This window comes from Macrotis lagotis, chromosome 4 (genome assembly GCF_037893015.1).
Source record: "Macrotis lagotis isolate mMagLag1 chromosome 4, bilby.v1.9.chrom.fasta, whole genome shotgun sequence".
Classification (NCBI taxonomy): domain Eukaryota; kingdom Metazoa; phylum Chordata; class Mammalia; order Peramelemorphia; family Peramelidae; genus Macrotis; species Macrotis lagotis.
The window spans coordinates 143,564,805-143,580,918 of NC_133661.1; the positions used below are offsets into that span (position 1 = coordinate 143,564,805).

Below are 16,114 nucleotides of genomic sequence, written 5' to 3' on the forward strand. Positions count from 1 at the left end.
ATGAGGCAGTAATCTGTCACCAGTACACTTAAAATATGTGTACACAATCTATATATTAAAAACAAAAACTTAAAAGTGGAAAGTCAACAGTGTACCAGAAGGACTATATTTAAAATATTTTAAACACTTCACAGAAAGCAGAAGTCTCATCTGCAGTCCCTTACCCTTCGTCTGAAACACACCTTGCATCAACCTCTGCTGTTAATCCTAATGTAAATCTAACTAATATCCAACTGGAGGAGCCAGTCCCAGCTCCTTACAACTCCTATCAGCCACAAGCGGGCCCATTAACACCACCAAGTACTGAGGCATCTCAAATAGTGCTAAGAGATCAAGAACCATCATTGTCGTCGCATGTAGATCCGGCAAAGGTACCTGTGCTGCACTGTTGCACTAACTTGCTGCTGTCCCAAGCTAGCACATGAACCTTTTTTGCTTTGCCCCTTTAAAGATTCCTTTTGCTTTTTACTATGGGCTTATTTAGTTTAGTGCATTTAAATCAGTGAGAATTATTAAATGTTTTAGCTTGCATGGCTTCCAAATGTACACTTTATTGTTTAAAAATGGATATTTTCAATCAAAGATTTTTGCTGAATATTTTTATTTCTAAGCTTATTTTTATTTATTGCCAATTTCTTATTGCTTACCAGAGAACCTTGATGAAAAACCTCACTGAAAATTATACTGTGCTTTTCTTCAGAGTTAATTTCAAATATAAAAAAAAATCAGATGAAAAAAATAGCTCAGCGAATCATAACCTGGCTACTTTTTAAATAACTAAATTATTTATTTTACTAGATTCTGACACAAATGGCATATATGCATTTTAAACATTGGGCTTCCTTTTAATCAAAATAACCTAATAACTGGCCTTTTCTCTTATCTAAACGTAACGGAATAATCGTTAGCAGAAAAACAACTTTTTTTTCAGGTTGTTCATTTGTTTTATAATCAAATTTGACTGGCATTACAAACCAGATATTTACAACTAAGCTTATGTATTCTGCGTAGGTATATAGAAAAGAACAATATACTGAAGAACCATCGAGACAGAATTATGTAATGAAACAGTTGCCTGTTAACCATTCAGTGCAGAGACAGGAAAAAGACTCTAATTTGAACTATGAACCACAACCACCATATGCAGAAAAACAATCTGGTAGAGATATTGAACCATCTTCTTTCAAGTATGATTCTACCAACTATACAGATCAGTTATCTCGAAACTATGACCCACGCCTGAATTATGACGACCATCGAACACCTTCTTATGAAGACCAGTGGTCATATTATGATGACAAACAGTCTTACCAACCAAGGCCTTCCTTTGATAATCAGCACCCTCGAGACTTTGACCCTAGACAGCATCCTGATGAGACTTCAGAACGTGCTTACTTTCCAGTGCAACCTCGTTTTGAAGAACCAACCCCTGTATCTTACGACAGTAGGTCTCGCTATGAACAACCTCCTAAAAACTCTAACCTACGATATGAAGAACAACCAACTTCTGGATATGATATTCATAATAGATACAAATCAGATTCACAGCCTTATTCTTCAGCTATGTCCAAGTCTTCGGAAGCCAAGCAGTATTTTGATCAGTATCCTCGAAGTTATGAACAAGTACCACCACAAGGATTTAATGCTAAAGCAGGGCATTATGAGCCTTCTTCCCATGGCTCTATAGGTATTCCTTCTCTAATACCCTCATCTCAAAAGACTGACATGCTCCCTTCAAACACCAAACCACTTCCACCACCACCTACTATAATTGAAGATGAGGAAGATCCAGCAATGAAACCACAGTCTGTGCTCACTAGAGTCAAAATGTTTGAAAATAAAAGATCAGCATCATTAGAAAGTAAGAAGGATATTAATGACACAGCTACTATTAAGGTAAATAAATATGTATATATAAGAATTTTTTTGTTACTTAATATAGTATTAAAATATTTTTTCCTTAATTTAAATCTTGAAGGTTTAGTAATTGTTTCAGAGATATAATTTGTCATCTTTTCCCCCCTATAGCCCCCAGAAATAGCACCTAAACCTGCAGTTGCTCCCATCAGTGGTCCTAAATCTGCTTCTCAAAATCAATTCAGTGAGCATGATAAAACGCTGTACAGGTGGGTAGATTGCCATTTAATAAAGAAGTTTGAGTTGTGGGATAAAGCTACATTTTTGGATATTTATGCATTCATTTCACTAGGAACACTTTTTTTTTTTTTTTTTTTTAGGGTAGACTGGGATCTGAATCTGTGATTTCAGTGGCAAAGAATGCCTAGATGAGGAGTTGCTTACATGAAATTAAGTAACATAGCCAATTATGTCTTAGAAGTAGGAAATAACTCAGGTCTTTCTGGTTGTAATGGTCAGCTCTCTGTACACTGCTTTATAGCCCTCTCTTAATATAATGCTAGGATAGAAAAATGAGATGAAAAAAATTGTATGACTAAAATAAAAATCAACTCCCCTTCAGTTAGTGTATGGCATAGGATAGTCAGGGAAGGTTAAAAAGTTCAATTATTGGGGCAGCTAGGTGGTGCAGTGGATAGAGCACCAGCCCTGGAATCAGGAGTATCTGAGTTCAAATCTGGCTTCAGACACTTAATTACATAGCTGTGTGACTTTGGGCAAGCCACTTAACCCCATTTGCCTTGCAAAGAACCTTAAAAAAAGTTTAATTTATCAATTCTTAAGTTGTTTGAAAAATGTCCTGCTTTTGAGTGAGGAAGTTCTACTGCACAAGAGGTTTTTGGCCCTTGTTTGGAGGGGGGGAAAATAAACCCTTTTAAAATAAATTTGAGTTTCTTCCAGACATTCATATATTATTGATCATTTCACAAAGTTTACTTTAGCTTTTTTAATATATGTAATTCTTCCTAAACTACATTTTCTATTTCCCTGCCTCCTTAAAGTAGATCAAACACATTTTAACCTTTTTATGAGTCTTCATTATAAACATGAATATATTATAGCACAACATAATTAGTGTTGCACTTGTGTTCTATTTGTCCTTGTAATAAAATAGTCATAGGATTATGGTTCAGACCTATGATAATATGTACCTTTGATAACATTTCAGACAATTTGCTGTTAGACTATCACTGGTCATTTCTTCCTACTATCAATATGCCTCTAGAGATATCTTCCCTCTTATAATGCTTCTAATGTATCACTAGCTAGAAAAATAAAACCTAGCTTGTTGTAATTGTGTCTGAAAAAAGTTAAAAACTTGGCAGGTGTTTGTAAGTAAAGTACTTAAGATTGAATCCTTGGACTCTGTGAGATATATCTTGGTTGCTTGAACTTTCTAGTTCTTTATAAGAAGGCTGTAGAAACTTGAATTCAACAGGTAAATAAAGTATTTTATATATATTGATTTGTTTTTAAAGTAAAAGGTATAGGATATGCTACAATAGCCTATCTCTCTTGCAGCTCCATATCTAACTTTAAAATTTTCTTTAAAATTTTATATGATAATATAAATTTGAATGTCTTCCACAATCATGTACTAGGTCTGCAGAACCACAGAAACCTCAGACGAAGCTACCTGAAGATATTGTTCGTTCAAATCATTATGATCCTGAGGAAGATGAGGAATACTATCGAAAGCAACTTTCATACTTTGATCGAAGAAGTTTTGAAAACAAACCTTCAGCACAAGTTCCTGCCAGCCATCTCATAGAGAGTGCTAAACCAATTCATTCTCCAAGTCAATTAAATTTTTCTAGTTATTCTAAGTAAGTTATTTTACTTGCAGTTATTTTTAAAAGTTGTCATTGTATAAGACTGAATTTATGGATGGAGGCATTGTGTACTTTTTGTAATTTGAGAGATTTTAGAAGAATTTATATTAAATTAAGGTCTAAGTAGGTAACATTCAGCTTTTAGTAGAAGGAATTCATAAGTTAAAAACCACATAGAATGCTTAGGTAAAATTTTCTTCCATTTTCTTAAGACATAAGGATATGGGTGGGATAAAGAATGCAATAGCTATGATTCTCTTATGGGTCATTCTTGTAGGGCCAGTATTTTCAGTTAAAAATATTATTTTTAAAAGAATATTGATGGGAAGTGGAATGATTAAGGGAAAGATTGCTGCCTCTGAGATGAGAGAATCTGGTTTCATTTCCCTACCCACATTTAGTCTCTGGGCAAGTTGCTGAACTTCTGGATCATACTCTCATACTCTCCCCCACCCTTTTTTTTTAGAGGTCTCCTGAGGTCAGTCTTATAAGGTGGATATTGAATAGAGCAACTCTGGGGCTCTGGACAAATCACTGACCTTTCTCCACCTCTTTCTTCAGGTGTAAAAAAAAAAACGGGGAATAAAGAAATATTGTTAAGATTGATTAAGATTTTATTTATATTTACATGCATGTGTATAAGCACATGGGCACACCCACAAAGAGTCTGGCAAAACTTAATGTGTTATATAAGTGCCAGCTACCATTTTTATCATCCTATGATTTTTTTTCCTCTTGTGTCTTCTCCTATGACATTTTTAGTGAAGAAAAGAATCATAAAGAATGGTAGAATTAGATGAAATAATGCTTCAAACAACCAATCATATGGAGAGTAAAGTCTTAGTGAAAACTGCCCTACTTTCACTGTTGGATGATCCAGACCCAGGGTTAGAGAAGAAGAAAGAGAAATTTAGGTTATTAGACTTTAAAGAATTATACAAAGATATACATTTGTCATCTGGGTTCATGTGTAGTTGTGGATAAGGTTTTTCTCATCCATAAAGCTTGAATCACATTTTGAAAATATCTAGGAAAGAACTGATACAAGACAGCCACTGATTTCATGTATATTTTTGAAATGTGCAGATCTGTGGTCAACCTAGTAAGGTGGACAGTGCAGCAATGCAGGCACTTCATATTTATATATACATATATCTATATATCTATATATCTATATATATATATTCATTTGCTTATATGCTATTTTGTTCTGCATTCTTAAATGTATATTCATTTCTTTGCAGCATTTTTCCTTTTAATTAAACACTTGACTTAGTTGTTCACTGCCTAATTATCCTTAGTTTTTTTCCCTCCTTTTTTTTTTGCCTGCTTTTTTGTCCATTTGACTATTCACTTTGCCATTTATGTATTTAGCACTTATTGGATGAAAGGATAACCATAAAATTTGCTCATTTCGCTGTTTATTTGGTTTTTGGAGTAGCTAAAGAGTTGAAGTATTGTGTGTGTGTGTGTGTGTGTGTTGTGTACATACACATACACACATATATTCAAAAATAATCTCCCTGAACAAGTAAGTGTTAGCTATATTTTTATAGGCCAAATGCTTCTTTGAAAGCGATGTTTCAATTACTGATGGTTTTGATGTTTGAAAATGACAGTTTAGACCATCTCCTATAATTTTATTAGAATGACTTGTTTTTCTTTCGTTCTTCTATTGCATTTGCTTTGCTATCACCTAGATTTCTTGGCTCTTACTCTAGCTATGACTACTTGAAAAGGAACATCAAGTGGTAAGATTGGCATTAATGTGAGGATGTTTTTAAGGTGTCCTCCCCCCTGTGGCTTTTGTCATTGGCATTATGTGCACTTTCAGACTTTTAAAATATTTTGGAATTTTTCTAGTCTAAATAGCTATGAGAGACAAAAATTTCGTAGTTTGAAATTAATCATTAGCATGGTGTGTCTTGGGACAAGTCTACTTTGTCATATGTAAGCATGAAAATAAATTTCATGTAAATGTGAAAGTTGCAGTATTTAATAATCTGTTTGTGCACATAAAACTAGTGAAGTTTAGGCTGATTGTTTCTAAGGTTTAGATGGCATGGTTGCAATTATGGGTTCCTTGAGATATTTCTATTAAGTGTGCATTTTTTGTATTATGTATTTGTGATTAGCATTTTATTGGGGGAGGGGAAACAAAATAGGTATAATATAACTTAAATGAGCCTTGTAAATAAGACCAGTACCTATTTAACCTAAAAAACTTAAAAATCTCTACAGGAATATGTGTAGGATGAAACATACTTAGCCAATTTTATTTATCTTGCACACCTGTTAGCACTGAGTGTTGTTATTTGTAGAAAAAAGGAATATTCTTCATAATATGTTTATTTTCTGACCTCATAGAGGTAGTAGGATTGAAGTCTGTTCCTCAACTACAAAATTGGAGCCTGTAGTCTTGGGCCTAATGATAATTAAATCATTATTTGCAAGGCTTGCTTAAGACATTTATTGAGAAAGTCAACAAATTGGATGATAAGAGTTTTCAGCTTTGCCCAGAATTTCATCTGCCTTTTGATTGTCATCTCCTCAATTATTTTTACTAATGTTTTTAAAGAACTTATATTGCCTTGACTTCTTTTGTGTTTAAAATGATTGACATCATCCATAAACTTTGTATAAAGCATCTCCCAAAAGTCATAGGAAAATTTTCTTAAAAGAGCTGCAAGGAAAAGAGTGACAATTAGCAATATTTTAGCTTTTTTTGTCAAATGTTGTTTTCCAACTATTACTGTTTTCCTCAATATTTTAACAGGGGAAAGCCTATTGAAACAGATATTATGGATAGATCTTTTGGTGAAAAACGTTATGAATCAGCTCAAGTTACTCCTCCACCACCTCCACCTCCTTCACAATATAGCCAGCCTTCTCAGCCTATTACCAACTCTTCACTATCTCTTCATACACACCCTAAGGGACTCCTTTCTGAAGGTATGAGATTTAAAAGCTGAATAAAATTATTAATAAACAAGATAATATTGTTTTTACCATGTTTAAACTTCCTTTCCCCCAATTGGTATTTGTATTTAGCATGTTTACAGATTAGACATTTTCTATTGAGGAATTAGGACTAGGGGGAAAGAAAGAAAATTATGAGATAGAAAAACATGAGAGAAATTTTTTAAAAGTGAATGTTCATGAAGATTCTATAGGCTTTTTTGTTTTGTTTTTCTTCCTTTGTATGAGGATAGCACTATCCACAGCAGGTCTCCTAGGGTTGTCCTAGCTCTCTGAACTGCTGAGAGGAATTGCCTCTATCAAGGTTGATCACATGTTGCTTCTAAACTAATTTCCCACTAGTTTTGAGCAGGATAAAGATCTTACTGAAAATATATTTTGTCAGTATATGATTCAAAGACTGCATTTTTTGTTGGTTATCGAGAGTAGCTATTGTGCATCTTCAATGCCCCCCCCCCCCCCCAAATTAATTGCTTTGGTGCTGTTATTTGTCTGAAATGTCCTTCAGTGAAACATAAGATTACAAAATTAATAATTTCTAAAATGACAACTTACACTACTATTTCACTATTAAAAATGTATAAAATGATATTCATATGGTTAAAAATGATTTACATTTAATCATTTGTACCTTTAGTAATTTGATAAATATTGGTTCCTATTTTTTAATTTCAGTGTAAGCTTCATTTCCACATCTCAGTTTTAAAAGATTCAAATATTTCTTAATCTCCTGAGAATAGTGCCCAATATCATTTCCATTGCATCCAGATATTTTCTGTGAAGTTTTACCTCTTAAATATTTCATAACAAAATGTAGTTCACCTTTTAGGAATAACAAAAGAATATATTTCTTTTTCATCTCATTACAACTTGAGCATTTAAGGAAAGAATTTTTCCCCTCCAAAAATAGTTACACTCATGCTAAATAAAATTCCTTTTCCTCTTCTTCCCTTACCTCCCAACTTCAAACCCCCTATACCTTCCAAACTCCCATACTTAATAATCCCACTTTGTCCATTTTCTCAGTCTTTTTGGCATAAAAGCAACCAGTTTTCTCCTGAACAGGAGTCTGAGGGAGAAAAACTTGCTTTATCGTTCTCAAAGTTGGAGTAGGGGCGTAACCTGCTTCTGAGTAATAATATGACTTTGAACTTGATTTTCAGACCATGGTCCAACAAAAAGATGAAGTGAAATAGGTGGGAATGGTTGGACTTGCCAACATATAATACCAGTTTCAGTGAAGAACTGAATTATATCTTTGTGCTTTCCTTTTCTTTCTTTTGTTTTATGGATACTCATTGCTCTCACTTTGCATTGAGTACTCATTTGTTTAACTGGAAGCCATTATTGTCTTTCAGGGAACTCTTTATCATTGGACTTTCAGAATTCTTTAGTGTCCAAGCCAGACCCACCTCCATCTCAAAATAAGCCACCAACATTCCGATCTTCAAACCGAGAAGATACTGTTCAATCTACTTTCTATCCTCAGAAAAGTTTTCCTGACAAAGGCCCAGTTAATGGAACTGAACAGACTCAGAAACCAGTCACTCCAGCATACAACCGATTTACACCAAAACCTTATACAAGTTCTGCCAGACCATTTGAACGAAAATTTGAAAGTCCCAAATTCAATCACAATCTCCTGCCAAATGAAAGTCAGCATAAACTGGAGTTGTCACCCAAGGCTCCAAATTCCCCCAAAACGTTTTTGAAAGCACACAGTTCATCGCAACCTACTGAGTTTGACAGTGGAGTAGAGACATTTTCCATTCAGACAGATAGGCCCAAATATCAACCAAATAATATTAGTGCAGTGCCTAAAGCCATTCCTGTAAGGTAAGGATCATTTTTTTTTTACCCCTTCAAACTTGTCAAATTTAGAGCTTCATTTGATTTTGTGTGAAGCTATAACTTAACGTAGTTAATGTTTCTGTTTCTCTACTTGGTTTAAGTCTTGCAGTGATAACTTGACTTAAAAAGAAATAATTGAAAAAAAGTCTACCAACCAAAATTGCATTATTGTGAAAGGGTTCTCTCTGTGTTAGAAAGCCATTTCCAATGTCATAGAATAACTATTTTTACAGATTTTTTCCTAATCCTTGTTCATGGAATAATCAACTCTAAAATTAAAAGAATCTGATTTCTTTTTCCTTACGCATACCTAATCCCTAAAACTAAAATAAAAGGTCAAGATCTAAGTCTCAGAACTCAAAATCGGTGCCATTATAAATGAGATTAAGGTAGTGAAGGAAGCATGTTTATTATACTACTTATTGTTTTTGTTTAACTTAATCATTCACATGCTTGATGTAGTTCATTTTTAGCAGAATTTTCCCCATTTGTGTTACTTTTAAGGTAGAGTCTTACATCTTCTTCATAAATGAAAATTTAATTACATTTATTTCTTTTCTTAATTTTGTTCCTGAATTGAACTTTTCATTAATTTAAAAAGCTGGCAGTGGTGTTTCCTATTATGACAAGTTTGCTCTATTTCTAGGATAATAAAAAAACCAAAACAACCAAAAAAACTTACTTGTGTTCTGGTATTAGTTTATACCTACCATGTAATCTTATGTTATTCAGTGTTGTTTTATCCTTGCTGATCTGTGTTTTTCCTCTTCTTTAAAACTTATTTCAAAACTCATTTCCTTCAAAAAGCCTTCCAAGATTCATTCCTGTCCAACTTGATCATAACCCCTTTTTATAGCTCACCTTGATCAATGGATATGTGTATTGACCTTTAAGTATTAAATATTTTTTGTAAATGTAAGTTTAGGTTGAAAACTTGAATTTTAGATCTCCCTCATGATTGGGAAATATAGTTGAACTTGAAATAGTAAATTAAGTCATTATGACTTATAGATATTTTAAATTTTTTTGAGCTAATTTGCTACCAGGTTACTATTTAATTATCAGATTATATACTTTAGATACTAAAAGCTTTATTAGATATGAGTGATAGAGACACATTACCTAGCTACAGAAATTAAATTCCTTAAATAAAAATGTCCTTATTTTTCAACTGAAACATACGTACATTTTAAAAGATTTCATGTGGAGGGGTGGCTAGGTGGCGCAGTGGATAGAGCACTGGCCTTGGAGTCAGGAGTACCTGGGTTCAAATCTGACCTCAGACACTTAATAATAATTACCTAGCCGTGTGGCCTTGGGCAAGCCACTTAAACCCTATTTGCCTTGCAAAAAAAAAAAAAAAAGATTTCATGTGGAAAGAAAAAACTTTGAATTTAGTGGTTCCGTAATATCATCAGTTATCAATATTTCTTCTGTTGATGAACATCATAACTTTTTCAAATCTTTTTTATCATGTGTAATGAGTGAAAAATCAAAAGACAAACCCTCAAAATACTTTTTTTTATTTTTTTAAATGTTCATAAATTCTCAGTCCCTCAGCTTTGGAAGATGATGAGGATGAAGACGGTCACACTGTTGTAGCCACAGCAAGAGGAATTTTTAATAGCAATGGTGGTGTCTTAAGTTCAATAGAAACTGGAGTTAGTATAATTATTCCACAAGGGGCCATTCCGGAAGGAATTGAGCAAGAAATCTATTTCAAAGTCTGCCGAGACAATAGCATCCTACCACCTCTAGATAAAGAAAAAGGTAAATGTATGATATCCCTAAAAATTATTCTTACATTTTGTTTTGTAAGATGTTAACAGTCATCAGTTCTATATATATTGAATCCTTTATTATGGAATTATGGAGAGTTAGAGATATGGTACAAGTGGCTCATTGAATGGTTATGTATGTTCTATAAGGTAAAAACTCAAAACGTAGCAATGTAGAAATATTTGCAAAAGTAAATTAAATTTTATTATAAATCTTCATTGCCATTTTCCTGAATCATCCCACTTTGCCATACACATATATTAATAGAATTTAAGGTTCTTGAGGAAAGGGATTATTCTTTGCATTTATTGGTACCTTGGATGTAGTGCTTGGTAAATATTTGTTGAATTAAGATGATTGACCTTTGTATTTTGTTTTATAAAAGAACTACCCCCCCCCCCCCATTTTGTACTGTACCCAGGCAGAATGATGACCATTCTTACAGGGCTGGGAACAGATGTTTGTCCTACTTGGATGGACACAAGTGATAATAATTGTTGTATTGCCCTTCATGGTGGACTCGTCCTCTGAAGACCACTTAAGCCCCAAAACTAATTGTTCTATGATCCATCTTCCTCTTTTTAATGTACATTTGCTGTGCCTGAACTGCAACAAGGTGTAACTCCAAGGAAGGAGTAATCTCTTGATTTGCAATTCATTTTCTGGCAAAGAAAGTGATTAATAAACCATTATCTAGTTACTGTCACTCAGTCTCTGGTCTGCTCTGTCATGCCCAGATTAGAGACTAAATAAAAGTCCAACTACCTATATTAACACCACCTTTCTCCCCTCCCAGCTCCCCCTTCTCCTTTCTCCTCCTCCTATATTTGCACTAATTTCCATTTTCTAAGAAATACCTGCCAAACAAAGAGATAAGATATACCCATTCCTCAACCATATAGACTGATTTACCATTAGGATAAATTGGATTTTCCTGATGTTCTGATGTAATCAACTTAGAATATGAAAAGTAGTCTGAAAATTCTTATCAGAAATTAGCAACTGGTAATTTAAATCACTGAGCACATTTTTTAATATGTAATTTTATCATGTTTTATTGTGATAACATGGCAATTTTATTCTGACCAAGTAGATCTTTGCTTTCAAGACAATTATTTTCCTCAAAATTTGCCATAATTTAAATGTATTTGATTTTGCACTTGTTTAAATTACTTTTTTTACAACAGTATGATCTTACTCATATTTTTATGTTAATGTATCCATTAGCCCATATCCCTTAAACCCTCCAGTAACTAAAGTGGCCTTTAGTTACCATAAAATGTCACATATAGAAGAATGAGCATGGTTTATTGTCAGTAGAACTTAAAAGCATTTTTAAAATATATTTTTCATGATATGCAGAGTTGACCCATTTTATCTTTAGCTTTAGAGACCAGATGTGATTTAAGAATGTTGATACGGCAGTATGTATCATGGACCTCATGATAATTTTCTCCTGAATTCCAGGTGAAACGTTGCTCAGCCCTTTAGTTATGTGTGGACCTCATGGACTAAAATTCCTGAAGCCAGTGGAGCTGCGCTTACCACATTGTGCGTCTATGACTCCTGATGGTTGGTCTTTTGCTCTAAAATCATCCGACTCCTCGTCGGGTATGCTGTCCTCTCTCTGTCCTTTGGGGGCTTTTGGGTGCTTGTACATGATTGATTCACTGGGCTAATGATCACTACATAATCTTTGCCATCACATCTGATGTCACTTTCTCTTTCAATATAAGCATTTCTAGATTTATTTGAAGTGCAGATATCAATCATAACTGTACAAAATTAATATGGGTAAATGAGGAACTTTTTTGCTTTTTTCATATTTTTTCATATTTTTCATATTTCATATTTGCTCCATAAATATTTGTTGAATTGAAATTGTTTCAGAAAAGGCTTTTATTATGAGCTTTTACTTTTCTTAGATTATTAGTAGAGGTTATTTGTTCTTCAAAATTTTCAGGATGCAATGAAAAAATTGAAATAAAGATACACTTAAAACTAATACATATAATTGACCGATGCTAAGCATTCCAACTTTGGTTTCCTTTAAAATGATTTTCTTGTCCAGTAATATTTACTATTTTTTGTTGAATCTAGCTGTTCTTTCTCAATCTATAAAAGGGTGCTAAAAGAATTTCTAAAGATTTTTGGTCAGATCAACAGGAAGAAAAGACCAAATTTTATTGTGATTAATATTTATATATATCATTTATACCCCCATTTTATGAGCTTCTGTTACTAAATCTTGATTTCAACTCTTTCATTGCATTGTTACACTTCTCAGTATTTTGTTTTGTTGTACTTATGAAGTCAGATAATATTGACTGTCATCATATGTCTATTCTCATTAAGGAACATCTGATAAAGAAAAATTTCACTAAATTAAAACTTTTCAGTTTTCAGGTTTTCTATCTTCTAGATACAATTTTTAAACTCCACATATCTCAAAAATGTATTATTTTTTATTTGTATGTATTATTTTTATTTTACATAATACCCCAGAAGCCATTTGAAATATCCTTTATATTAAAAAAAAATTTCCAGGAGCAGCTAGGTGGTACAGTGGATAGAGCACTGGCCCTGGAGTCAGGAGGACCTGAGTTCAAACCCAGCCTCAGACATTTAATAATTACCTTACTGTGTGATCTTGGGCAAGTTACTTGACCCCTTTGCCTTGCAAAAAACCTAAATAAAAAAAAATTCCCAGTAGTTAGCCTAATTTGAATTAATGATTAATTTAAGCATTTTTTTTAAAATTAAAATGTTATATGTACCCTATAATTTAGACTGCTGTAGATTACTACATCAACATCCTCTAAATAGTTCAAATTAGTAAGATTATGTTGCTTATGAAAATCAAATGCATAGCTGATTTTGTTATATAAAGAGTTTTGCTTCATATTTCCTCCAAATGTAAATTTAGAAACTTCCAGTTATACCAACTTAAATTTACACTATAATTTCCATAGAATCACATCCCTTACATTAAAAAATATTTTGACCTCCAAAACACTTTAGGAAAACAGACACACACACACACACACACACACAAACACACACACACACACACACGGCGTATGTGTATTTATTAACTATTACATAATGTTTTGTTTGTGTGTGTGATATAAATTGTCAGATTGAAGCTTTTAACATTTTTTACATTGCAGTTGTGTGAATTCATTCTGATTTGACTCTTCTTGAAAACTAGGCAAGGAAGAAATTTCATTTAATGTAGTCTTAAAAAAAACCTATTAAGTACCTAGCTTGTCCATTAAACAATCAGACATATAGATTATATATGAGTGGCATCATATAGACACCTGTATTCTTCTTTGAGTTTTTCAGCTCTGTTTCATAAACTTTGCTTTTTCTAAAAAAATAAAATGATCCATTGCTACTGATCAAATCAGAAATTAAAAACTGGAAAAAATTTTCTTTTCCAATTTATCAAAAACCAGTAAGCAATTTTAAGATTAATTTTTGTTTCATTTGAAAATCAGTATAGAAGTACAGAGTTGACACCAAACCACCACTTAATCATTCCTGGTATCAAATCTCCCTGATTATTTGGAGAGTTTGTAGTTGTTTCTTCAGTGCTTCAGTATTCAATTTTTTTTGTCAGTTATTCAATAATCAAACCATCTGATCTTACCTGTGAGAAGGATTTTTGGTGTCCTGGATTTGAACAATTCCTTGCACTTTTCAGTTTTTCATGCATGTGATTATATGCCTTGTAACTTTCCAGGTTCTCAGTTCACTCATTTTGTAAAGTTTACTTAAATTTTAAATGAGAATAAATTTCTCAAATAACTAAAACTTCCAGTTCCAGATTACACAATCACAAGATATGTAGAGAATCGTGTGTTTTAGGTATGTGAAGTAAGCATTTTTGTTTAATGGTAATAGATGTCCATTTTGTTTTCTCCTTAGGTGACCCTAAGGCCTGGCAGAACAAATCACTTCCTGGAGATCCAAATTATCTTGTTGGAGCAAATTGTGTTTCTGTCTTAATTGACCATTTTTAATACTTAAAGTAGAAACTTGATTAAATAATGTGAAACCAGGTTAGACTTACTGAATTTTAAGTGGAACCACTCTATCAAGTATTATGCTGTTCATAGAAGTGATGATGGGACTCGTTAGTATTAAGCATTTTCTTTCAGCTAATGATGGTTAGCAAGTACACCCTTGAACCATGGTCAAAAAACATGCTGTAAAACTGAGGCTGTGATGGAAAATTGGTATTGACTGAGGGCAAGGGGATGTTTTGAATTGCCTTTTGTATTTTTTTTAGGGGCACTGGAAACTTTACACTGGTAGATTTCCGTTAAGTTACCAGCCAGTGAATGAGGGAAGCATTTTGGGCTGTATTCTTTTTTTTTAACCACACTGGTGTAGAGCCTACAGCATTTTGGCCTGGGTTTGACAGATGCACAGTTTATTTTGATTTGCACAAGATACATATACATACATACATACATACATGCGCATGGGCGCACATACACACACATAAATCCCCTCTTGAAATGCAAATGCATCTGGAGCAAATATCCAGTCTAGTGGATTTTATAGCAATCCAAAGCTAGGGTAATTTGGCAAACAAATTGGCATTGATTTACTGTATGTGGCATGGATACAGAGCATGTGAGACTGGTTCAATGGCCTATTTGAATCTGTAAATTAACCACATTACTACAGACATATTAACCAGCAGGGATGCCTTACCCTTATGTTTTTTAATAGTTTTAGATCATCCTTGTTCTGTATGGCTAAGTTTTTTATGGCTTTTGTGCTTATCTATATAATATATCATGAGAAAGATTGGGGGGGGGTGATTGTGAACTTGTTGGTTTGAAACAAAATGTGATCAGAATAGAACCAGAAGAAAATAATGGTATAGGATTCCCGCCCCACCCCTTGGGGTGGGGAGGGTTTGCTATGCATTTGAAAATTTATAGATGTTATGAGGATGCTTGTACATAATGCGTGCATACCCTTTTTGTTCTTGGTTTGTAAATTAACTTTTATAAACTTTACCTTTTTATATATACATATATATATATAAAACAAGTTTCTTAAAGGATATCTTTGTATTCTCTCCTATACCTTTTGAGCCTTGAACTTTGACATCTTGCAGCAATAAAGCAGCATTTCTATGATTAAAAATACAAGGACATTTTTTAGAACAAGAATGCAGAGTTGTTACATTTTTAAATGCTGCATTAATCAAAATTCTCTAGTTTGATTAAATTCTTGAAAATTATCCCTACTGTAATTTGTGATACAGATGCTGTAATATGTGCCCTAAAATGTATTTTTTTACTAATAGACAATTTATTATGGCACATTGGCACTATTTGTTTAGAATGATATACCACTGCATTCTGTTAATCAATTATATTAGCTCTTCAGGTGTGGCTGATTTTTTTTCCTTTGAAGTTATTAAAAAATTCAAATTTCTAAATAAGCAGAATAAAACTTTTTAAAATAATACAATTCTGGCTTGGACTCTGTTTGAGAAAATCTTAACATTGATAATCATCACATAAATTTCCTGCCTCTAGCAGAAATATATTATTTTAATTCTTTGTCCACTCATTTCTGCCATATTATTTTGGTAACAATTTTATGTAGTCTTCATCAACTCTCTGGATTTTACATAATGAATAAAAGAATCCCATCATTTTTCTCCAGTACATTGATCTGTTATATATTTCCTGAGATAAAATAAGATCAAATATTATATATTGATT

General features: G+C 33.0%; 1 protein-coding gene across 8 annotated transcripts in view; it reads left to right on the top strand.

Annotated features, from left to right (window-relative positions):
- The window catches only part of TJP1 (tight junction protein 1), a 281,955-nt gene extending 266,098 nt beyond the window's left edge, over window positions 1-15,857 (top strand). For 3 of the 8 annotated variants that reach the window (XM_074234247.1, XM_074234254.1, XM_074234251.1), the window contains 9 exons: window positions 135-371; window positions 1,012-1,896; window positions 2,029-2,126; window positions 3,519-3,743; window positions 6,526-6,701; window positions 8,087-8,564; window positions 10,132-10,349; window positions 11,826-11,969; window positions 14,292-15,857. In XM_074234247.1, coding sequence (XP_074090348.1) covers window positions 135-371; window positions 1,012-1,896; window positions 2,029-2,126; window positions 3,519-3,743; window positions 6,526-6,701; window positions 8,087-8,564; window positions 10,132-10,349; window positions 11,826-11,969; window positions 14,292-14,386 — 2,556 coding nt within the window. In that variant the 3' untranslated portion in view covers window positions 14,387-15,857. The remainder of the gene's footprint in view (window positions 1-134; window positions 372-1,011; window positions 1,897-2,028; window positions 2,127-3,518; window positions 3,744-6,525; window positions 6,702-8,086; window positions 8,565-10,131; window positions 10,350-11,825; window positions 11,970-14,291) is intronic. The other 5 variants (XM_074234248.1, XM_074234249.1, XM_074234250.1 and 2 more) reach the window with 5 other exon arrangements.
- The last annotated feature ends 257 nt before the right edge of the window (window positions 15,858-16,114 follow it).